We start from the raw sequence: 26,234 nt of genomic DNA on the forward strand, positions 1-26,234 counted from the left end.
ATATTCAATTTAAATGTTAAGTAAAAGACACTGATTTGGGCAGAGCAATTCTGAAACAAAATATCTTAGCGTACTATAACACACTGATGTTCAAAAATCTATTGTTTTTAAAGTGCAAATGGGACCAAACTTAATAATAATCAGTTAAAAGACAAAGGCCAGTTCTGATCATGTAGGTTCAAGCAGGAAAAACCATAAATTCTGCCCAATTAATTCCTCTGCAGGGCATAAAGATGCAGAGCAAATGAGCCATCCCTTGGTGCATGACTGAACTGGGTTCATTTCTGTCCTAGCTTTAGAGATAATTGTAGTGCATAAATACCAAGGTGGTAAGGAATGGAGTGCTTTCATAGAAATACCACGCACTTAAATTTAAGTCACCTGGCTAAATTAAGAGATTATTGTGCTAACAACACTTACATGATCAAAGGGAACACTGTAGCGTCCTGGTCAAACTTCACTAGGACAGTTACAGGCAGTTCACCTAAACACTGTTATATTTCAGTAGTAGGGGAAGCTGACATGTTGTCATTTCTAAAGCCTTTAGTATAAGATATACTGCAAATAAAGGATCGTTACTTTTATAAATACACTTCTGTAAAAGAGAAATTCTGGATCTTCTAAGTTCAATCACAGGGATGGAAGTACAAATGTTTCCAGATCAATTGATTTTCACAGAAATATGCTAATCTTTGCATACAGGTCTCTAGGATATGCATATTAAGTGGTTTTTAATCCAGGGCGATTTATGGATCTTTCACAACCCTGTTTCCTAACTCAAGCCCCTTTCACTACCAGTTCCAGCAGGTGCTCATGACATAGTAGCCAAAGACAAAAGTGTCCATTCTGGAAAACACTTATCTCTGATTCAATTAATTTCATCTACTAAACCCGCTATCGAGGCAGGCAGTCTGAAGCCAATTCTAACCACCTAGCTAATTACTTTAGATGATGAAAAAGTGACCTTCATCAAATAGAAGCACTCACTTTGAATCCATTCTCCAAAAAACTAAGGTAACTAATCTGACCATGGATTTTAGTAGGACTATCAGCTATATGAACTTATTTCTGGAAATAATATAAATGAAACTTTACAGTATGCTTCTTCAGTCTTGTAAAGTCACATTCACATGAAAATAAGCACGGACCATTTCTGTTTCTCGCTATGTGCCCATCATTTTGTAGGCTACAGACTTGACCCATCAGTCTTCAAAGTCACACAGTTTGGAAGCTTCATGTTTAGGAAAGATGCAAAGTATCATGAGTGCCTGGAGTCTTCCTGTTATTCCTTGAGGTTTCAGCTTACAGCTGATCTGGCTCAGAAGCAACTGGATGAAAGGCTTAAAATGCCATCAGTTTGGTTCAGATTTATTTTTTTTTCCCCAGAAGCCATGCAAGGTCCAGACTGTGCTCAGTCCATAAGCTTAAGTGGAGGAGTGCGTGCCCTTTGGGGTTCCAAGCAAGTCCTTTAAGCTTCCTAAAAAAACAAAAGAAGGAAAGCTTTAAAGACAATACCTTACACACTAAAATTGTTAAACTGTAATTGTAAAAGAATCGCTGTACATAAGTTTTACTAGTAGTATGCATATTGTAACATAAGGGCAAGGAGCTCAGTTCAACAGCATTCAAACATCCAGGTACCCGTGGACTCTGAGAATAAAATATACATTTCATAGCAACTCACAGTCACTCATTATTTGCAAATAGTACTTAAAAGATAATGAGACTCTCAGCAAACAAAATGTGTTAACAAACAATTCTTTTGCTATTTTTCAACCTCATTCAAATATTTAAAGCTTGTTTCTGCATCCTACTCCTTTAAAGCATTTGTAGGTAAGGAGTTTAGGGTTTTTTAATCCCTTCTTTAAAAGAACAAAGACAATCTACGAATAATGTCATTCTTAGTATTTGAATTCAAAACTTCAGGTAAACTACTGGAGAAAGATTAGAAATAGTTTGGGAGTAAGATTTGTCTTATAATGATCTCCCTCCTTGGAAGGAAGGTTCTCAGCAAAGTGGACTCATTAGATTTGTTCTTATCACAAAAAAGCAGTGACCTCACTTCAGGGGGGGTCCTGGCATTGACTACTTGCACCCTAATATGAGTGAAAAAACCTTCATTTATGCAGTAATCTTTCATTAACTTATTTATCACTAATTTGGCATTGGTGACATAGCAGATAAATTTATAGGAAAAATCTTTCTCTAGGTCTAATGAGATGATCTAGAAGTAGATGCTTCTGAAGTACTCTCATTATTAGAAGACAGTTTTATCAAGTATGTTGATCAATTGCTATGATAATATTCCTATTAATGCTATGGTGGGAGAAAAAATTATACTCATTCTTACAATAAAAAAAAGAGGTTTCGATAGGTGAGAAACCAGAATTCAATCTTGTCATATCTTTGCTACCATTTTTCCCATTACTCCACATTACTATTTAACACGTTGGTTAAAAAAACACTATGCACAACAGCTTTTCCTCTAAGTAGATAGGCTGGCTTGATTCTCCCAAATATCTTAGCAAATGATTTCTCAAATATTTTAGTTGTGTTCCCTTCTGGGGAGGTTACATACAAGGAAAATTTGATTAAATTTGAGCTATTCATACCAAGGAAGACTCTTATACCTACTTGCTTTATCCTGAAACATAATTATCATCATGAGATTCTGGGTGGTATTAAACCACCCACAAGAAAACTACTGTGTAAAAATTCAATTTTCAAAAACAAATGCTTCATGTCTTAGAAATTTGAGTCTCACAATGAGTAAAGACATAAGTGCTGTTAGTCATCACACTGTACACCTTAGATTTATAGAATGTCAATTACATCTCAATAAAGTAGGGAGGGATGAGAAAGAATGAACAGAGTTTTAAAAAACTGAAAATACAGGTGAATGCCTGGGTAGAAATTTAAAGTTTCATTAAAAATAAAATAATATTATATCTTTATTTTACTTTATTTTATTTTAAAGATTTGTTTATTTATGCATACAAGAGCTGGGGTACAGGCCAGAGGTGCAGGGGCTGAGAAGATTGACCAGAGACAGAGTGGGGAACAGAACAGGCAGACTGACTGAAACACATTACTGAGGGGAGCAGTGGGCAAGACAGGAGAGAGCTGCTGAACCATGTGGGTAGCTCCTTGGCCGGCGGGGGATTGAACTCATGCTGCAGAGGCTGCGGACAGCTTCATAGCGCTGTGCTTAACCCCTTGCCCCACCAGGGAGACCCTCTTTTTTTTTTTTAATAAAAAGGGGCTGCTATAGCTATAGCTATAGCTGCTCTTTTATATCTTCCCAACAGTGCTTTCCTGACTATGAGAGAGTTCATGCCAGGAAACCAAGCTAACTAGACATGAACTAGAGGGACTAGAATCCTTTTCCTTGATTCATAATAGTAACTTATTGAAATCAAATACTTTCTGTGAAGCATGTGCTCTACCTTGCAGAATTACTGTTAAGGGGAAGGCTGGACCACTTTTTGGAATCTAACAGATTAAAAAAAATAATAATAAAGAAATCTATTTGAGTCAAGTACTTTACCAGCCCTGGGAATAAAGAAGAGTCAGTCTCCCTAAGATTTGCCACCTCCTATTTTCTTTTGAAGATTAAGTTTCATCCACTAAATTTCATAATTCAGTAAATGTAACTTAAGAGAAAGTGCTAATAATCTGGAAAATATTAAATCTCAAAATGGGTTCAAGATATTTCTGTTTCTAATTATAGTGAGAAATGGGAATAATTTTTTATTATTTCTTTATTTTTAATTTTTTTATTTTAACATTTATCATTTTTCACATTTTTTAAACAATATTTGCTTCCCCCTACTCCCTCAGATTGAGTCCCCATAGAATTTCTTTCCCCAAGGCACCCAAGCACCATCACCTTAGTTCCCTGTGCTCCTCCCGCCCTCCCTCTCACACCTCTCCCTCCTCCTCCCCTGCAGTATGTCTCTGGTTTATAATTGTCTGTTTTTGCTTTGTTGTGGTTTGTACTGTTGTTATTTTTTTTACACTGATATCTTTTTGGGTTTCCCTATATTCCTGCTGTAAGTGAAACCATCCGATATTTTTCTTTTTCCTTCTGGCTTATTTCACTGAGCATAATTCCTTCTAGCTCCATCCGCTTTGCTGTGAATGGCATGAGTTTATCTTTTTTGATGGCTGAATAATATTCCATTGTGTATATATACCACATCTTTTTGATCCAGTCATCTATTTTTGGGCATTTGGGTTGTTTCCAGGTTTTTCCTATTGTAAATAGTGCTGCAATGAACATAGGTGTACAGGTGCTCTTTTGAATCACTGTTTTTGTGTCCTTTGGGTAGATCTCTAGTAGTGGAATTGCTGGATCATATGGTAGCTCCATTTTTAGTAGACTGAGGAATCTCCAGACAGCTTTCCACAGTGGTTGGACCAGTTTGCACTCCCACCAGCAATGTAGGAGAGTTCCTTTTTCACCGCATCCTCGCCAACATTTGTTGTTGCTTGTTTTTTTGATATGTGCCATTCTCACTGGTGTAAGGTGGTATCTCAGTGTGGTTTTGATTTGCATTTCCCTGATGATAAGGGATGTGGAACATTTTTTCATATGTCTGTTGGCCATTTGCATTTCCTCTTTGGAGAAATGTCTTTTTAGTTCTTCTGCCCAAGAAATGGGAATAATTTACTTTTTAATCATTTCTTGACTTCATAATGTCTTATTTAAATTTACTAAAATGATTTAATAATTATAAGTTAACACATTTTGGAAAGCTAATAAAAACCTTTCATTAATAAATTATTGTTTAAGTTGAATTTTTATTAGATTTTTATTAGCTTTCCAAAATGTGTTAACTTATAATTATTAAATCATTTTGGTAAATTTGGTAAATTCTATGAGTTGAAAGTATCATTATGTAGATCATAATTACCTTGAAAACTGTCCATAGAAAGGGATTAATGTCATTATATACTAATCTCATATATGAAAATGTTTCTAAAATTTTACATTCATATAGCTGTAATAATAGTGCTTATCAACTCTACCTCCACCTCACTAACAAGATGTTTCATTCTTAGTCTGAGAACTGACATTACAGAATTGAGGACAAGCTATACAATTAAGATTAGTGATAATTCTATTTACTGAAAATGATCTGAAAAATCCTAGTCAGTTAGTTAGTAACACAATCCTTGTGGTTACTCAGACTTTCCTTGAACAACAGAGGCACAGCTAGGCAACACAAGCAGTAATGGTCACAATCATTAGACTTGACATAAAAGAAACTTCAATGTCTTGTAGTGAAAATGTGACACACACTTAATTTTAAGAGTCAAGGCAGGGCATTATCATCCTGTTTCCTGTGCCCTCTACCCTTTAGCACAGGGCCTGTTTCCTGCTCTGGTCCTGGGAGTCCTCAGTCCCAAAGTTTTGTGGCCACGATCCATTCTGGAGATCTACAGTTAGCTAGCATAACTCTGAAATCTTATTATTATTATTATTATGAAAGGTATAAAAATTATGGGGTGACTCAAATGAGCAAGATCATTAAACAATCTTTCCCAGCTATAGACTTATATTTTATATTTTTAAACTGCCTAGATTGTGATTTTCCTCTTCATTTATCTTCATTTCCTTTATTTTGAGGAAAAAAACAGCACTTTGCAAAGCCAATAGTATTTTCTGTATAGAATTCCCTATATTTTCTCTTTAGACTTTCCCAATTTCTTTGAGATATGATTGACATATATCACTATATGAATTTAAGGTATATAACATATTGGCTTGACTTACATGTATTGTGAAATTATTGTAATAATTTTAGTTATTGTAATAAGTTTTAGTTTAGTTTAGTTAGCACCCATCATCTCATGTAATGTAGGATTTTTGGTGTTAAAAAATAGAGTTCTGGGCCTCTCCTGGTGGCACAGGCGGTTGAACACCATACTGTGAAGCTGTCTGCAGTCTCTGCAGTGCCAGATCAATCCCAGCCGGCCGGTGAGTGTCCCACATGGCATGGCAGACCTCTCCTGTTGTGCCTGCTGCTCCCTTCAGCAGTGTATTTTGTCAGTCTGCCTGTTCTGTTCCCTGCTCTGTCTCTGGTGAATCCTCTCACCCTCCCTCACATCTGTCCTGTACCGCGGTTCTTGTATAAATGACTAAATAAATCTTTAAAAAAAATAGTGTTCTATCTATCTATCCATCTATCTATCTATCTATCTATCTATCTATCTATCTTTTATACACTGTTCTTAGAAGAAACACATCTTCATTCACACTTTGACTTGAGACCAAGTTTCTTATCTGAGTAGACAATGAGACAAGGCCACTGCCTCTTGGGAGACAGAGGACCACATGGGCGCGTGTCCAGCATCTTCAGTAGAAGGAAGGGACAGCAGCAAGTCCATGCTGCTTGTGCAGAGAAGGGTTTTGTGGGGCCTGATAACCTCACGGTTGCTACAACTTTGCCAGTTAGACTCAAAAGTAGCATCATTCTTCCAGAAAAACATAACCTATAATATATGTGCATACATTAAGGAAATGTCTGTCAGCAAATGCCACATCCTAACGGAGAAGAGAAATCAGAGATGGAGTCCAGTTATTTTTAACTCTGCCTCCTACTTTGTAGCATGGCAGGAAGCCACACCTCCTGGCAGTTATCACCTCCCCCAAAACCAGACTTTAATCCTTCTAGCTGATAGGGTCTTACACTGCATTTGGTACCAGATAACAACTATGTCCAACCAAACTGATCACTAAGTCTAAGCTGAGCAATTTAGAAAGTAACAGTAAAAGGGAGAGGAAGGGACAGAGCAGCTTTAGGAGATCTAAATTCTTTTTTTTTTTAACTTTTTTTTTAAAGATTTTATTTATTTGTTTATACAAGAACCAGGGTATAGGCCAGATTCGCGGAAGGGTGAGAGGATTCACCAGAGACAGAGCGGGGAGCAGAACAGGTAGACTGACTGAAATACACTGCTGAGGGGAGCAGCGGGTGTGACAGGACAGGTCTGCCACACCATGTCGGACCCTCGCTGGCCAGCCGGGATCAAACTGGTGCTGCAGAGGCTGTGGACAGCTTCATAGCGCAGCACTCAACTGCCTGCTCCTCCAGGGGAAGCCCTAGGAGATCTAAATTCTAATTAACCTGATGAGGAGGAAAGTGTTGTAAGTGTTGGGCATAAGAACATCACAGGGAAAATGAAGGTTATGATTTCTTTACAAGATGCTCCCACAACTAACTCACCTATCCTACTTAGGAATGGAGGTGGGGGTGCTGCACTATGAAGCTGAATTTACAAAGAATAAAAGAATTGAGGACCTAAATGCCCATCAATATTTGACTGGATCAGGAAGATGTAGTATCCACACTGTGGAATATAATTCAACCATAAGGAAAAACGAAATACAGTCATGTACAGCAAAACAGAGAGAATTATGTGTAGTAAAGCAAGTCTGAAAGACAAAAACAAATACTGGACATTTACATAATGGATAATTGGACAAAGTAAAATACTTTTGGAAACTACCAGACATTAATAAAAACCATGAAGTTCTGAGGTGAAAAGGGTGTGGGGGAGGGAGAAAAAGAGAGGAGGTAGGAAGGATGGAGGTAGAAAGAAAAAAAATTCCTGAAATTTATCTTCAAATATATTCCCCTATAACACATAAGAAGCTATGAAAGATTAAGTTCCTCACATTAAAGTCAGAATAGAGTTCCATTCCATAAGTTTTACCATAAGTCAATGCTGTATGTCTGCAGTGAAATCTTCATCACCTTACCTGGATGGATGTTTTAGTGGTTAGGTTAATGATATCACCTCTTTCTTGATCTAGCTGGCTTTTAGTAGTTAGTGGATCCTGAGATAATGCTGGTTCTCTCTGTGAGTTGTTATGTCTAGAGAAATCAGTAGCTTTTGTAACATTTTCAGAATGAGCTTGAATTAGAACAGCTCCGCCAACCAAATCCTGACTACTGTTTGAATCCAAGGAAGTTGAGCTTTCATTTTCTGGAATGAGAGAATTAATATCTTCTCCAGTGAGGTCAGGATAAGAATCACAAAAGGAGATGTCATCATCACAAATGGGATTTTGCATCAGAGGCCAAGCGTCTGAAAACTCGCCACAGATGGACCGTGTGAAGGACCCGAAGAAAGTCGGCATCATCTCCCCCACTGGACCTGCATTTCTGAACACATATTCAAGAGATTTTTAAGTATTCCATGGGGGGAAACAGTACTACAAAGCAACACTCCAACTATACTTGTACATTTTCTAGATGAAATAGCAATTTATTAAGTCAGAAATTCTGGGGCTTCCTGTTGTTATAAACTTGCTTTCAATATAACAAGTTCAATTACACCATTTCCTCTAATATTGAATTTTCATACCTACACATAGAATCACATCCAATAAATATATTTAGGCTTAATCCAGTATCTAAAATATGCTATTTCATGGATCTTTATTGAGTTTCTTTGAATCTGATTCTAAAAATCTATAAGTATATCATGTTAATAATTACTTATAGAGGACATAAGTGTCACAAATCATGAATATAGGATAAAAACAATTAAAAGAGTACAAAATATGAAAAGTGTTGCACTGAATACCAGTAACTGTGACTTATCTACTTCTTACTAAAGAATAGTCCCCCTCCAATGACCAGAATGTCATTAAGATAATTTAAAAAGTGATAGTCTTATAGTTTTACATAAAATTTGGTAAATTAGTAGAATACGTACTTACAAAAGAGAACATGAAATTAAATGGATTTAAATACTCAGTTACCTCTCCTGGAGAGTGGCCTTGGAATGCACCCTGCAGCCCAGAGTCAGTCGGTCAACACTACAGGCCTCATCACAGCACAAGGATGGAATCAAGTGCACGGGCCCTGAAAAAGCCAGAGGCATGTGAGGAAAAATGACTTTGTTCTCCACCCCACCCCCGCACCCCCCCCTCCCATGCTGGGGAGTTTCTTTTAAACACCAGTTCAACATTGCTCTTAAAAATGACTTATGTTCTGAGACTCCCCTGGTGGCGCAGCAGTTGAGCACTGGGCTGCGAAACTGCCCTCAGCCTCTGCAGTGTCAGTTCAATCCCTGGCCACCAGTGAGGGTCCCACATGGCGTGCAGACCTCTCCTGCTGTGCCTGCTGCTCCCCTCAGCAGTGTGTTTCGTCAGTCTGCCTGTTCTGTTCCCCGCTCTGGCTCTGGTGAATTCTCTCACCCTCCCGCGCTTCTGACTGTACCCAGTGCTTGTATAAATAAATAAATAAATAAATCTTTAAAAAAATGACTTATGTTCCTTTGGGTGACATTTCTCTTTTTTTAATAGACATCAATCCTTTAATTTCTATGTTGTTATGTAAGAGAATTTTATTGCTCTTGAGAAACAAACACTAAAGTATTAAGGGAAGAAGGGACAGTATATCTGCAAATGATTCTTAAATGACATGAAAAAAGTGTGTGTGTGTGTGTGTGTGATAAAGCAAACATGGAAATGAGATAAGATGTTACTACACTGATATTTAGGAAATTTCTGTGTCTTATTCTTTCAACATTTTTGTGAGTTCGGAATTATGTAAAATGAAAAATTCAAAGAAAAAAGACACTGACATGAAAGAGGAAGCAATTTAAATGACAAACTATTCTAAACCTGGGCATTCACATGGTGTCCTCTTCAGAAGACATGCAACAAGTCCATCTTTATATTTAATCTCTCTTTTCAGATAGAAGTTAAAAATGAAGCAGACTGCACAAAGCTATATGTTATATTTAAAATTTGTGTTCATCTCTCAAATTATTCTTGTTCACTGTGATTCTAGAGCAGTGGCACAGTATAGTATCTGGGAAATAACACTTGGATGTCTTGAGGATCACAAATTTACCATCAGTTACTGTCTGAGGGTCTATTATCTACACAGCCAAAGGCAAAAGAAGATCCACATGTCACAGAAAGTCCTATATTTTACTCTTAACCCATTCCTAAAATAGAGGATGGTGATGATCATTAAAAAAATAATGCTGTTGAAATTTCTTAGTCTACACATGAAATATTAGATTGAATAATGGAAAGATGCAATTTCTTAGAAAGATTGGACAACTCCAAAAGTATATGTCGATCCAAATGGGATGCATTTAACTTAAAGCAAAGAATTGGTACAAGAGAAAAATAGTGCTATTGGCATTTTTTCCAATGGTACTAAGACAACTATAGACTTTGGGGTAGTCGAGGTAAACTTTTAGGAAGCATTGTGGTCATACAGGAGTTTACTTCCCAGAGCAGGTGAAATCACTGCAGTGGACAGGGGAGTGGGGAGTGTAATGTGTTGATGAATACAAATAAGTGGCAAGGAAAGTTAGTATTACCTCTGCCCAGGGTTGCCCAAATTAGAAACCAATTTCCATCTGAATTACCTCTCTCCCTAAACTTTTTTTTTAAAGATTTATTTATTTATGCATACAAGAACTGGGGTAAAGGCCAGAGGCGCAAGGGGTGAGAGGATCCACCAGAGACAGAGTGGGGAAGATAACAGGTAGACTGACTGAAACACACTGCTGAAGGGAGCAGCGGGAGAGTCAGGAGAGGTCTGCTGCACCATGTGGGTAGCTCCCTGGCCGGGGATCGAACTCATGCTGCAATGGCTGCAGGTAGCTTCACAGTGCTGTGCTTAACCCCTTGGGCCACCAGGGAGGCCCTCTACCTAAACTTTTATCTCTCCAATAAACTGAGAAGCAGTTATGGTTTGTGGAGCACTCTTCCATAGATCACCCTCTTCCCTCTTTAGGAAATCCAAAAAGACATTAAGATAAACATATTAAAATTTAGTTTGAATCCATCAGACAAGAAAGGATACAAATTTCTGTTCTACAAAAGATTAATGCTATTTAAAATCAACTGACCCAAAGCAAGAAAGGCAAACTTCTTTAAAAGGTGCTGGAAAATTCTAGAATTTTAATGAGATACTTATTTGCTTTTTAGTACTTGCAGACACTCCAGATAATTAGTCCCTCAGGACAGTGGAGAATAATAAGATTATCTTTCACTATAGCCCTAACTTAGCTGCGGGGTGAACAGGGACAATTCTTTGCAGCTTCCATGTCTATGATCCTGCTGTTCCCCTAATAGACCCTTAACTCACTGAACTTACCACAGGTCTGGGCCGAGTCCTGGTGGTACTGGCAACATGGTCTGGGAGTGGATTCGCTAAGCCCAGGTCTGTCAAAACATGACAGTTCAGAACCGTTGTACTGAATGTCATGTGCTCTCAGAGACCCTAAAAGTGGGAGGAGAATTATCAGTGAACACGATTCTTCTCTAAAAGAGTCTCTAACATAATGAGACCAGTATCATTTGAAAGCTTTTGTATTTTTACAGATAGCTATCATCCACCTTTTAAAATATTTCTTTTTACAAAAAGGTACAGATATGAAATAATTTGTCAAGAAAGCTCAAAAGGCAGGGAATTTATATTACCCGAACTTAAAATGATTTTCACTTTTGCCTGCTGACTCGAGGACATCTCTTGCCTTTTCAATGTCTCAATAAAGTGATGCCATCCCTCAGTGCCCCTTCTGTGCCTCTTGGGACTAGACAACTGTGAAGTCCATTTTCCCTTTATCCCTCTCACAACTCCTTGATTCTTGGCTTAGTCAAGTCTCTTATGAACAATCAAGTAACAATGATGATAAGCACACTTCACCAAAATGCTAAGAAAAAGAGATTAAAACTCACAGCTGGGTTTTTTCTCCATAAACTGCCTCTTACAATAGATGATGCAGAGAATGAGCAGGGCCAGCAGAACAGTCGCCAGGGCACTACAGATAACTGCGGCCAGGGCTGTGTCCCGAGGGCTGGAGGCCGTGGACGGGATCTTCACGAGGTTGACCTTGCTGGTACCTGAAAATCACAGGAACAGAGTAAGCACCCTCTCAACCACTTAGGAGAAGCAGTGCTTACATAGAAGTGGGCAGTACCTTAGCAATGGCCTTCTTTGAATATAAATAAAACCTGAGGAACCCAAATGGCACCCCATGAAAGATGGCTCACATCTTGGATTTCTTTACTAACACTCTCCTACCATGTGTGGCATGTGCCAATCCTCTGTTTCCACAACACCATGGATACACAACCCTCAACAAACTGAGTTGTGGGAATGTGCTTTTCCGTCCACTAGACTGGAATTGTTTGTAAGCTGGAGTTTCATTTTTTTTTAAAGATTTATTTTTATTTATTTATGCATACAAGAACTAGGGTGTAGGCCAGAGGTGTGGGGGGTGAGAGGATTCACCAGAGACAGGGTGGGGAACAGAACAGGAGGATCTACTGAAACACACTGCTGAGGGGAGCAGCAGGCGAGACAGGAGAGGTCTGCTGTGCCATGTGGGTTGCTCCCTGGCCAGCTGGGGATTGAACTCATGCTGCAGTGGCTGTAATAGCTTGATAGCACTGAGATTTTAACCCTTGCACCACCAGGGAGGCCGCAAATTTCTCATCTTTATCTTTCTCTTCAGTACTTTGGTACAGTGTTTAGTATAAAATAGTGTAGGGTAAGGTAGAAGCTATCTGGCTTTTCTGCCCTCCCGCCATTAGGATGGATGACGGAACCCTGCAGTCCTGAGTGCATGCCTGATGGCGGGCACCAGGAGTAGGGTGTGGGCATGCGTAGGTGGGTCCATCTGAGCTAAGAGACTGATTTATAAGGGCAGTGCAGCAGAGTGCGGTGTGGTGGGAGTGCGGTGTTAAGGGTAGAGGAGTGGAGTGCACGGAGGAGAATGGTGACTACAAACAGCAGTGAAGAGCATGTGGCTGCTAGAACCGTTCATAAACCTGCCCGGAATGGGTTGGTTGCTTTACAAATAGCTACTTAATATTTGCTATTTAATAGGAACTGGACTATATTTATTTTAAAGTCAATTGAACTTAGGTTTGTTTTTTGGGGGGGGGCATGTTTAGGGAAAAACAAGGAAAGATCATTCAGTGACCTTAGGGTAGACCCCAATTTCTGAGACAGTAAACATTTCTTAATGCCTTAGCTGTTAAGTTACTGAACTAAACACTAAGTTTTGGAGATGACTTGTACTGCTGTGGAGAAAAAGATTCTGTTTTAGAGGCTGATTAAAGGCAAAGAGAGACTAGAGCCCACGGTCCCGAACAACCTCTAACAGCATGACCTTGAATCAATAACTGAGCCTCACTGAGTCTCACACCTATGTGTGTCTGTAGGGTAAAGAAAAATGTCAGGCTTTTCTGCCCTCCCGCCATCAGGATAGATGATGGATCCTTGTCCTGAATGCATGCCTGATGGCGGGCACCTGGAGTGGGGTGTGGGCATAGGTAGATGGGATTCACCTGGGCTGAGACTGGGCTTTTTAAGGGCAGCGTCACAGGGACGCCAGCAGAAGCTGAAAGAGAAGCTGAGAGGGAAGCAAGAGAAGCAGAAGCTGAGAGAAGGCCGGAGAGTCCAGATAGAGTGAAGACTTGCTGGGGGCTGGGAGGCCTGCCAGCCTCCCGGCCCCCCAGCATCCCTGCCTGCCATGTACTGGGTAAATCCCACTAAAAAGACCTGCAAAAAAGCCACTAAGGACTCTGACTCTTCCTTTACCCGGTCTGCTGGATCAGGAAACCTGCACTGTGTCCAGTCCTGCCCGTACAGTGTCTGATGAAGGTAACAACAGCACCGCTAGGCTTGCGGCTGAGAATGTTCTCCTGTAAAGCACCCAGAACTGGCTCTGCACTTAGTGCTCTAGAATCATCAATTGCTGGAATAATGGTGCTTGTCTCTAGCAGCTTAATTATCTTGAGGGCGCTGTGATGAATAAACTCATTTATATTAGAAATGTATATTCAGTGGAGTCACTTCACATCCTGCTCAATCTCAAAAGAATTTGAGAATTTGAGAAGCACTGCAACCTTCTCTTCTGTAGGGTAAATGATTGTCAGGCTTTTCTGCCCTTCTGTATTAGGGTTGATGATGGAACCCTGAGGTCCTGAATGCATGCCTGATGGCGGGCACCTGGATTGGGGTGTGGGCATGCATAGGTGGGTACACCTGGGCTGAGAGACTGGGCTCATAAGGGTGGCATCACGGGATGCCAGAGGAATGGAACCACCAGCAAAGAGAAAGCCCAGAATGAGAATGAGAAGAACAAGCGGGAGCACGGAACGGGACCAGCAGGAGAGACCGAGACCTCGAAAAAACGCCAGAGAGCCCAGAAAGAGTGAAGATTCGCCGGGGGCCTGGGAGGCCTGCCAGCCTCCTGCCCCCCCGCCCCCCTGCCTGCTCTGTACCTGGTAAACTCAACGAAAGCCTGAAAAAGCCACCGAGGGCTCCAGGACTTCTCATTTACCCACCTGCTTGGATCACAGACCTACTCTGTACCCATCTTCCTGCCACTACATCTTCCTTTGGCCGACTGCCCCCTGATGGAGGTAAGCCGGCTTTCTCCCTTAGTTCTTCTCACTGCCTTTGCTCAGAGGGTGCTCCCCCACTGTTGAGGGTGCCTCCAGCCCTTTATGGCCTGAGAGAAACATAATTTTAAGCTCTCTGCAAGCCACACGAAAAAAGGGAAATGAAAAAGGTAAAATTAATCTATTTCATTTAATCCAATATATCTTAAAATGTTATAATTTCAGCATTTATTCAACATAATATTGGTAGTGACATTATTTTGAATTCTCTATTTCATACAAAAAATTCAAGGTCTGGTGGAATTTCATAGTGAGAGTGCACCCTAATTTGGACTAACCACATTTCAAGTCCTCATGAGCTATGTATGGCTAATGGCTTTTGTAGTAGCTAGTACAACACTAGTGATTAAAGGTTTGTATCATTATTTGTGCAACATGGCAACTATATGCAAGTCAACTATTTAATTGGAACTGGACTATACTTCCTGGTACTTTTTTCCTTGTCCCTGGCTGCAATCTCCCCCACCTTCAGCCCCATAAGATGGTTTATGGTACTTGAGACTAGAACGAGAGAGACACTTTAGGTTTAACATTATGAAATCACAAAAATAGGACAGCAGGAATGATCACTTTGTAACAATGAATGTTGGTATTCCAGGCTCAACAATTCCAGGTATTCCATGAATACCAGGAATTCCAGGATCAACGATTCTGGGACACATTAATAACTTTCTTCTTGCCACCTGGAGAGACACATCAGCTACATGCCTCAGGCGTGAATGAATAAGAATAATAATCAATTATAGATTTTTAAAGGGTATTGATTTCTAAAAATGTCTAATATTCATAAGAAATATTTTATCAATTAATATATAGGCTTACTGTAATCAAGTAGAACATATTAAAGGTTTATCACATAGTATGTTAAATTACATCCCTAACCTGATAGAGATTAAGTTTCAATCTGAGATATTCTTAATCAGTAGATATTCACGAAAGAATGTATAAACACTGACAAATAACTGCATAGGAATTTACATCCTATGCTGGTGAAATAATATGCTACATTTGAAAAGGAAGTTACATGGGAGAGAAGAGTATTACTTATTTGGACAAAATGGTGAAGTTGTGGAAAACTGACACCTCATTTACATTGTGAGAAAGGTGACTTAGCTTCATCATCCTACCTTAACTCAGTATTAGGCTTTAGCAAAAGCTGTCATGAAAATGAGACATAATACATATTCGAGTTGAAGATCTCAAAGTTCCTAACTATTGATTGTTAAGTTAGGCGCATCAATATAATAGTCAGTATTCAGAAAAACCTCACTAAGAGTAGGGATTTCAAGTTTAAGTAAGATCAAGATTAGAGTCCTTTAAGTGCTTATTAAGTCTTTCTAAAATGTGTTAGCTTATTTGCCTTCACATGAAAGGAACTGCTTCTAATTTATAGATAAGAAAAAAGTACCTCCACATGGGGGATTTTATTTTTGATTTGGTGGATTGTGACTCAGGGTTTATTGCCCCCAAGCAAAACGTAAGTCTTGTTAAGACATGTGTCTCCAAGGTAAAGCAATAATGCTGTAATGTCAGTGGTACTGAGTTGTCATGATAACATCAGTTTTAAAGGAAAGTACTCCCAGTCAGCTGCTTCTCTGTGTATTTCCCAGGCAGTAGCATTTTAAGATAAAGAAGAAAATTACATGTTTTACCCCTCAAGTTTTGACACTATAAATAAAATGTATCTTAACTTAAACAGCACTTCAGAGTGTTCCCATAGAAAGCAGGATTCTGGAAACCACGGTCCTGATTCTTGTGATATGTACAATTTCATGAGAATACAGCAAAACATCTTTTTATAGGAAATGGGCTGGTCATTCTTAGGTATAATTGTCATATGCAGCAGTGCAGATCTAAAAATGGCCAGCTCCTGAGGAGCTTCAGAGTGTAGCTGAAGAGGTAAAGATGTTGGAGAGGTTTGTGTGGAGTTTGACGAGTCATGCAAGTCTCAGAGCAGGAACATCTCAGATGATGCAAATTAGGACCTCATTTACGGGCCAGAGAGCTGAGTGAAATGTGGAGGCTTGCCTCTGTGGGCACTTTTGGAGCTTCACATCGCTCACACATTGGCAGTGATTACATCCTCGGAACAGTTGATAGATGAGAAAAACAATGCTTTGAGTAACTTGTTCAAGGACATGGCAAAATGGAGACAGCGTGAGAACTGGAATCAGGCTCTCTGAAGCTTTGCACACTGTTGGGTGGATGCATGTAGCTTCCAAGACAGTGAAACATTCTGCCAGGTAATGATAACAGAATGTGGTTCATACTGTTTATGTGAAGGTCATGCTCCTGGAGAGAGAAGTCAGCCAGGTCACCCAGAGATCACGGGGCTTTCTCAATAGCAGACCCACTCAAGGCTGCAAGAAGCCCATTCCACATGTGCTCAACTGCCCTGAGAGTGGTCAGTGCCCTAGTGGATGGTCTGCCCTAGTGGATGGGGCTCATGATGTCTGCATGTCAGTGTATGAACAAGCATTTCTGTAGCTGGCGCTGAGTGTCACTAGAAGAAGAGGAGAGAAAACTATAGAGGTGACAAAATATGGAAAGGCAGCTTCTGGAAGCTGTGTGTGCATTCTGCCCAGCTATTCTGGTCCACCACCATTGTATAACCATAACTCTTCCGATGATCTCCCTACTTGCTTAACCACTTCAACTTCCTAGCAGGTTATGTTTAAAAATGTGCTAAACACAGGGGACTGTGGTGATGGTGCATGGGTGCCTTGGGGAAGGAAATTCTATGGGGACTCGATCTGAGGGGGTGGAGAGAAGCAAATATTGTCTAAAAAAAGGATAAATGTTAAAATAAAAAAAAAGAAAAAAATATAAAAAAATGTGCTAAACAAAAGATCCTTCTTCCCAGAGTATACTCTGAACAAAAGGCCCTGCGAGGGAGGACTGGCTTGGGAGGAAGGGAAAAGGCCTCCAAAATCCAGGTCTCACCTCTCTCCACCCTGGCCATGAATGACATTTTGCATCACTCTGGATCTTGGCTTCCTCACGGAGAAGATTCAACATGGTTTATTATTCAGACACCAAGATCCACCAGGAGGGGCCAAGATCTCTTAGAGCAGATGAGCGCCTGCAGAACTCACTTCCACACACACCTGGACAAATCTACTTTAAAAGTCCCATGATTTTTCTGTGGTCTGGCTGACTTCTACTTACAGAAATGACTTGGCCTTTACAGTAAATAATCAGGTTAAGTAGAATGCTGTATTTCACTACTCTGAAATCTCTATTTCCAGTGTCAGCTACTTTCCTGAACACTAGAGTCATATTTCCAATCGCCTACTAAATATCTCCAGTGGAAAGGAAATGCATCTTAAATTAAACATGTCCAAAAAATGAGCTATTATTCCCATGATACCAATGATTTTTCCTACTTGTCATTATCTCTGTTTGCAATGCTCTTCCTCAGATTGATACATGGACCTCAGCTCTTGTAGGTCCTTCCTCAAATGTCACCTACTCAGTGAGGCTTCCCCACCAAATTCTTTAAAATTGCAGTCTCACCCCAGTGCTTCCTACCCTCACCCCTGCTTTCTTTTCCTGCCTGGCACTTATAAATTAAACTTGTTCAGTTCAGGGTCATTCTTCTCTATGGTGGGAGTGACAGATCTTACTCTGCTTTCCCAAATACACCCACCTGGCTTGTGTTTAAGCTTGGCCCAGCAAAAGGTCACATTTTCCACCTCTTTTGCAGACAGGTGTGACGATCTATCTAAATGAGCATCAATGGAGAAGGGGAGGGATGTGCAGAATGTAGTAGCTGCCTGTCCTCCCACTTAGGGGAAAATTACTTGCCGTGGGCTGGAAGTTGGATGAGCAGCAGCCCAGTCTAGGTCCTATAGATGAGGAAGATGTCCAAGGCTGGCAAAGTGCCAGTGGCCTCTACATGACATCTGGTTGAGCTCCTCTAGTAGGAACTGGGTGGACTGTCACAAAACTGAAGAGGGGCAATATCTATCTTCTTAGGTGAAAATGTTTTGGATGCTCTTTTTTATAACAATTTAGCCTTCAACCAATTACATTACTAAAATATGAGTTCCACAAGCACAAGGATTTTTGTCAGTTTTGCTTATAACACCTACAAGACTTCCTGAAACATAGTTAGTGCCAGGCAAATATTTGATAAGTGATGGAATGAATGAATGCTTGTGAAAGAAACCAGAAAATCCTCTTTATTACAAAAATCTTGCTTAATGGGAAAATGGCCAGTCAATGAGATGAGATATGTCAACTATGTGTGTCTTAAATCCTTCTACCTCTGGCTATGTAGAGAGTGTAGATGGAAATCGCTTCTTTTGTAAGCACTCATTTTACATAATATTAGTTTGATTATGGGTGAAATAACAAGGGCTGCTTAGATTTATCAATCCACAAGCCTCAAGGAATTATTGTATATAACACTTCAGAATAAATATGAAACAAAAATTTAGCTTTCTCTAGTCAGTTTTAATTAGCACTCCATGGACTCAACACAAAGGGATCTGATTTTAGTTATACATAATCTTAATTAACTAGTTAACTAACTATAAGTTACCTACACTTATAGTGGAGGCTGATTTATAATGAATTACCAAAAGCTAAAAATGGGGAGATCTTTGAGAGGTCAATCACCTCTTCAATGAAAGTTGCTGCTTTGGTATCAATTTCAGGAATTGATTACATTGCAAATTTTATCAAATTAGGCATATAACCTTATATTCTTATGCCCTCCCCAACACTAACAGGAGCATCTAAAGAACTGTTAAAGAAAAGAACCCATAATCATTTTGAAGTACTTGAAATTATCAATATCATCACAGCTACCATACCCAAACTTCTAAAACTGGTCAGTCCCCTACTTTCTAAGTGTAACAATAATCCTTTATAGTAAGTGTCTTATGATAAAGAAGTCTATACATATCTTTAAATATTTTTTTTATTTCAAGCAACCATTATATAGTTTGATCTAAATTTGAATTAATGTGTTTTTGGAGTAAATTAGTCTATGCTCTTTCAAATCTTTTAGAGGAAAAATATAATGTGAAGGATTATTCATTCAAATTTTGTACAGAACAGTAAATTCTAAGGAATCAGCTAGTATATACAATATAAATTTAAAATATAAATATAGGTTCATAATTTCAGTCTTTCTTATCCCCAAACTAAAGAGGCTATTGCATTTTATTGCAGTGAAATAGAACATATGATTTAAAAAAATTAAGTGTTATTTTAAAGGTCTATATGGGTTAGTATGATGAGTATCAAATAATATATAAGGGAAGAACACAACGTATAAATTACGGTTTCTTTCTGGGTTTCTATTTTAAGATTTCACTAATGCCTTCTATGTTTCCATCAGAGAGTTTAGCACATGAAAATAATACTACTATATGACATATTACTTTGGAAATTCCAACTTAACTGGAAATATGAGCATTTTTACTTGTTGATGAGCATATGATGGCACATGAAAATCAAGTAACACTTTTGGAACATAAATATACTATTTTGACATTTTATAATAATTTTCACTAAAATATAGCTTTCACTATTAAATTTATTTCAATAAACTATTTTTTCTGTGTTCTTCCCAAACCACCACCACTAACAAAACGCCCATGTTGAATAAAAGTTTAACAAAATTAAAACCTGATGAATCTACTTCTAGCCATAGCTTTTAATAAAAAAATTACTAACAAAGAGCTCTTTGCAATCTTAAGTGAGGCAAGAATATAGTTCTCGGGTGTAAGCTTTATCTTGTTAATCTAAACTGGTTAAACAAAAATATCTATGGGGTAAGCTCAACATATGAATTCCAGATGTACTACAAAAGAGCCTGCCAATAAACAAAATAGATTTTTTTCCCCCATTTTATACCAAGCATTCTAATACTGAATAAATGTTAGAGTGAGCCTTCACCATTTACTATTTTTCATTTTAGACTTTGGTCTTAGAACTATGTGGTTTTTCAATAACCGATAGAAATTTACTCCAAAGTGGGCATTTTTATTGCATTTTTAAATACATGTTTAAACTGAACTGTATTTTTTTATTGTAAAATATACATAACATAAAATTTATCATTAATGATGCCGAGTACATTCACACTGTTGTGTAATCATTACCACTAATTCCAAAATATTTTCATCACCCCTCAAGAAACCCCATATTCATTAAGCAATCACTTTCCAGTCCTTCTTTTCCCTACTGCCTGGCAAACCCTAATCTGCTTTCTGTCTCGATGAATCTGCCTATTCTGGATTCTGGGTAATTCAAATACATGAAATCATACAATATTATGTTGTCTTTTGTGTCCGGGTTCTTTCACTTAGAATCTTTTCAAGATTCATCCAGGTTATGGTATGTATCAGAATTTCATTCTTTATGACTCAATGTTCTATTGTATGCATATTCATATTTGCTTATGCATTTATCAGGTGATAGGTGTCTCCATTTTTTTGGTAATTACAAGCAATGCTGCTATGGACATACATGTATAAGCTTTCTCCATATATTTTTAAACTTTCCATAAAGATACATAGCAATTATTCCACATACTGTCAAAAGATGCATTATCATCATACTAAAACATTAAGTTAATGAATCAGGAAATAAAAATATTTTCTGAGCAAGAACCAGGAGAATAGTGGAGGAAGATGATACCAGACAAACTGGGCAGGGTCAATCCATGTAGAGATTTATAAACCGTAGGAAAGAGTTCTAGTCTAAGAATAATAGAATTCAATGATAGTAGAATATATTCTTCTCAAGAACATGTGTAATATACTTCAGAATAGACCATATTATTAGGTACAAAACAAGTCTCAAAAAATTTTAAAAAACTGAATCCACAAAAAAGCATCTTTTTCAATCACAGTGGAATGAGACTACAAATCAATCAACAGAAGGAAAACTGTGAAATTCACAAATATGCAGAAATTAAATAACACACTCTTAAATAACCAATAGGTCAAAGAAGAAATCACACAGGAAATTAGAAAATACTTTGAGATGAATTAAAAAAAAATACATCAGAATCAAAAATTACATGACACGGGCCTCCCTGGTGGCGCAGTGGTTGAACGCTGTATTGCGAGGCTTCCCACAGCCTCTGCAGCGCCAGTTCGATCCCCGGCCACCGGCGAGGGTCCCACAAAAAACAAAACCAAAAACCAAAAACCAAAACCAAAAATTATATAATACAATATAATCAGTGCTCAGAGAAAAATTTGTATCAGTAAATGTCTATGTTAAAAAATAAGACCTAAAGCAAATACCTAATCTTCAACTATAGGACATTCGAAAAAGAAGAGCTAATGAAACAAACAAAAAACCTAGCATATGGAAGGAAATAGTAGGATCAGAGCAGTGATAATAAATGAAGCAGAAAATAGAACACAATAGAGAATTAGTAAAACAAAAAGTTCTTTCAAAAGAGCAACAAAACTAACAAAATTTATTAACTAAGAACAAAATGGAGGAGATTCAAATTTCTAAAATCAGAAATGAGAGAATATTGCTATTGACTTTATAGAAATTAAAAGATTGTGAGAGAATACTATGAAGAACTGGATAAACTAGATGAGCTAGACAAATTCTTAGAAATATACAAAATAAAAAGACTGACCAAAAAATCAGAAGGTCAAAATAAACCTGTAACAAGTAAGCAGATGGAATAAATAATCAAAATCTTTCCAGTACAGAAAAACCAAGTACCAGATGTCTTCATTGGTAAATTCTCTCAAATATTTAAAGAAGAATTAACATCAATCCTCCTCAAACTCTTCCCAATAAGTGGAGAACACTTCTTTACTCACTCTAAGAGGCCAACATTACTCTGATGTCAAAAGCACATAACGGCATGAGAGGGTAAAAATACAAATCAAAATCCCTTATAAATGTAGGTGCAAACATAGTCTTATAAGGGCAAATCAAATTCAGTAGCATATTAAAGGATTTTAGACTATGACCAAATGAGACTTGTCTCAGGAAAGCAATGATGATTAATCATACAAAAATCAATGAAATATATAATAAAGTGGTAGGGAAAACCACATTGTGCTGAAAAAGTACATGACAAAATTCAACACCCCTTCATGATAAAAACACTCAACAAATTAGTAAGGAATGGTACCTTCCTCAACATGATAATGATTTTATATGAAAAAATCCACAGCTAATATCATATTCAATGATAAAAGACTGAACACTTTCTACCTAACATCAGGAAGACTAGGATGCCCACTTTTACCACTTCTATTCCACATAGTACTAGAAGTCCTCATCAGAGTTGTTAGACAAGAAAAAGGAATAAAGGAATCCAAATTGAAAAGGGGGAAGTAAAATTACCTCTGTTCACAAAACATAATCTTATATGTAGAAAATTCTAAAAATTCTACAAAAAACCTGTTTAATAAATGAATTCAGTAAAATTTTAGAATGTAAAATCAACATGCAAAATTCAGTTGCATTTTTATACACTAAATAAACACAATTATAAGTGAACCATCTAAAAAGTAGTTAAGAAAACAATTCTATTTACAATATCATCAAAAATACTTAAACGCTTAGGAATAAATTTAAAGAGGTGCAAAACATATACTAGAAAAATTGCAAAACATTTTTGAAAGACCTACAGAAATGGAAAGATAATATATTCATACATTGGAAGACTATTCTTAAGATAACAATATATAGGGCCTCTTGGTGGCCTACAGTTTAAGTCTCAGCTCTACCACTGCAACAGCCCACCATGGTAGCATGAGATCGATCCTGGCCTGGGAGCTAACCCACATATGGCTCAGCAGACCTTTCCTGTCTTGCCTGCTGCTCCCCTCAGCAGTGTATTTCAGTAGATCTGCCTGTTCTGCTTCCCACTCTGTCCCTGGTAAATCTTCTCACACTCTGGACCTCTGGCCTTCACCATTCTTCTATGCAAAAATAAATTATAATTTTTTAAAAAAGATGACTATGTGATATGTGAAATTTGTGGCAGTCTCTATAAAAATCCCAATGGTATGTTTTTTCAAAAATGAACAAACCGTCCAATGATTAATATAGAAGTTCAAGAAACCTTGAATAGTCAACACAGTCTTGAAAAATAAGCACAAAGTTTGAAGGCTCACACATCCAGATTTCAAAACTTACAATAAATGTTACAGTAACAAAAAAGTATGATACTGGAATGGACACGCAGACATATAGACAGTGAAATAGAATTGAGAATATAAAAATAAAATATCTATGGGCAATTGATTTTTGACAGGGGTGCCATGGCCATTCAATGGTTAAAAAGTATATTGGGAAGACTGGATGCCCACAGGCAAAAGAAAGAAATTGAACACTATCTCGTACCATATTAAAAAATTAACAAAAATGGATTAAAGATCCAAATTTAAGAGTTGAAACTAAAATTATTAGAAGAAAACATGACAGAAAATCTTCATGACCTTCTGTTTAGCAATAGTGCCATAAATATATACCAAACACATAGGCAACAAAAGAAAAAGAGCTAAGTTGGGCCCTATCAAAATTAAAAACTTTTGTACTTCATCCTCACGGACATGAAAATCACAACCCAGGCCTCCCCTGGTGGCACAGGCGGTTGAGTGCAGCACCGTGAAGCTGTCCGCAGCCTCAGCAGCACCGGTTCGATCCCCGCCGGCCGGCGAAGGTCCCACGTGGCGCGGCAGACCTCTCCTGTCTCGCCCACTGCTCCACTCAGTGGTATATTTCGTCAGTCTGCCTGTTCTGTTTCCCACTTTGTCTCTGGTGATTCTTCTCACCCTCCCATGCATCTGGTCTGTACCCTGGTTCTTGTATAAATAAAATAAATCTTAAAAAAAAAGAAAATTACAACCCACAGAATTGGAGAAATATTTGAAAGTCATATTCCTGGTAAATGTTTAATATCCAAAATATATAAAGAATTCCCACATTTCTCAACAATGAAGGCAAATAATTACAAAATAGGTGAAGTGATTGAGTTCCTTCAAAGAAGACATACAAATAGCCAAAAGCATAGGAAAAATACTCAACATTATTAGGCATTATGGCAATGCAAAGAGAAACTAAAATAAGACACCACTTCAAAAATCTACTAGGAGGATGACGACGATGATGAAAATAGTAACAGTAATGACAACAGTAATAATACCAGGGAATAATATGAACTATCCATGGGAATATAAAATGTCACAGCTTCTGAAGAATATAATTTGCAGTTTCTCTAAAAGTGAACATAGAATTACTGTATGATCCAGCAATTTCACTCCTAGCTATAGGCCCAAAAGAACAGAAAACAGGGACTCAAATAGATATCTGAATACCAAAGTTCACAGTACCATTTTCTACAATATCCAAAAGGCAGAGACAACCCAGTCATCAACAGATGACTAGATAACAAAAATGAGGCCTATACATACAATTGGATATTATTCAGCCTTAAAAAGGAATGAAAATTTGATACATGCTATAAGGACGAATCATAAAAAAAAATTATGCTAAGTGAAATAAGTCAGTCATTAAAGGGCAAATATTGATATACAATTGGCCCTTAAACAGTCTACTGACCTTCCCCACCCCATGCAGTAAATGTAAATATATTAATAGTGCTATGCTATGTTCATTGATACTTTTTTTTAATATTTATTTATGCATATAAGATCTGGGGTACAGGCCAGAGATGGGGGGTTGAGAGGATTCACCAGAGACAGAGTGGGGAACAGAACAGGCAGACTGACTGAAACACAGTGCTAAGGGGAGCAGCAGGCGAGACAGGAGAGGTCCGCTTCACTATGTGGGTTTCTCTCTGGCTGGCTGGGGATCGAACTTGTGCTGCAGAGGCTGTGGATTGCTTCATAGTGCAATGCTTAACCTCTTGAGCCACCAGGGAGGCCCTGTTGATACTGTTAATTTACCTGTTTACAAAAAAATCTGCAATAGATGTGTGCTGTTCAAACCCTTGAACACTATAATTCCATTTACATGAAATATCTAGAATAGGTAAGTTCATAGAGACAGAAAGTAGATTAGTTACTAGGGATAATTGCTTAATTGTCAGTTTCAGTTTTAGGTGATGAAAAGTTATGGAACTAGATAGTGGTGATGACTACACAACATGGTGATTCTAATTAATGTCACTGAATTGTACACTGAAAAATGGCATGTTTTATGTTATATATATTTCATTACACACACCCTTAGAATAACATGAAGTGACTGTAGTGTTTCAAGCAGGGAGGGTGACATGCTCAGACCTACACTTTTGAAAGATGACCAGCTGCTGGGGGAAGGTGAGTGAGAGATGGAGGTCAAGAGATGAGTGAGAAGTGACTGGGTGTTAAAATGATGATGATAATGACACTGGAAAGATTACAGCTATGAAGATGTCCACTGGTTATACTTGAGAAACACTGGTTATAAGTGCAATTGGATATATTGGGGTGAGTCTAGTGCAAGGGAAGATGGAATCAAGGATGATGCCTAGGTTTTGGGAGTCAATTACTATGTAAATTATGGTACCATTTATGAATTTTTTGGGATGGTGAAAATTTGAGGGGCAGTGGATTTGGTAAGGGTAGAATGCAGAGTATTGAGGAACAAAAAGTCAGTTTTGAAATGTTAAGTTTGTGACACACATTATCTACCCACAAGGAATACTGAGCTGATAGCTAGGTATAAGAACAAAATGGAAGAGGGACTGTAACTGGAGAGAGAAATGAGAACATGATGTGTGTACTGGTAATAGCTAAAGCTCAAATCACCTCCAGGTATAGTACAGATA

At 38.1% G+C, this 26,234-nt stretch overlaps 1 protein-coding gene across 1 annotated transcript in view; it reads right to left on the bottom strand.

Moving 5' to 3' along the window:
* Positions 1–1,368: 1,368 nt before the first annotated feature.
* TNFRSF19 (TNF receptor superfamily member 19) overlaps positions 1,369–26,234 on the bottom strand; it is a gene marked incomplete at both ends in the record, with an annotated part of 74,555 nt that continues 49,689 nt past the window's right edge. The window contains 4 exons of the mRNA XM_084235959.1: positions 1,369–1,477; positions 8,777–8,879; positions 11,139–11,264; positions 11,723–11,887. Of these exons, the coding sequence (XP_084092085.1) occupies positions 1,369–1,477; positions 8,777–8,879; positions 11,139–11,264; positions 11,723–11,887 (503 nt within the window). The remainder of the gene's footprint in view (positions 1,478–8,776; positions 8,880–11,138; positions 11,265–11,722; positions 11,888–26,234) is intronic.

This window comes from Talpa europaea (genome assembly GCF_964194135.1).
Source record: "Talpa europaea genome assembly, chromosome: 6".
Lineage (NCBI taxonomy): Eukaryota > Metazoa > Chordata > Mammalia > Eulipotyphla > Talpidae > Talpa > Talpa europaea.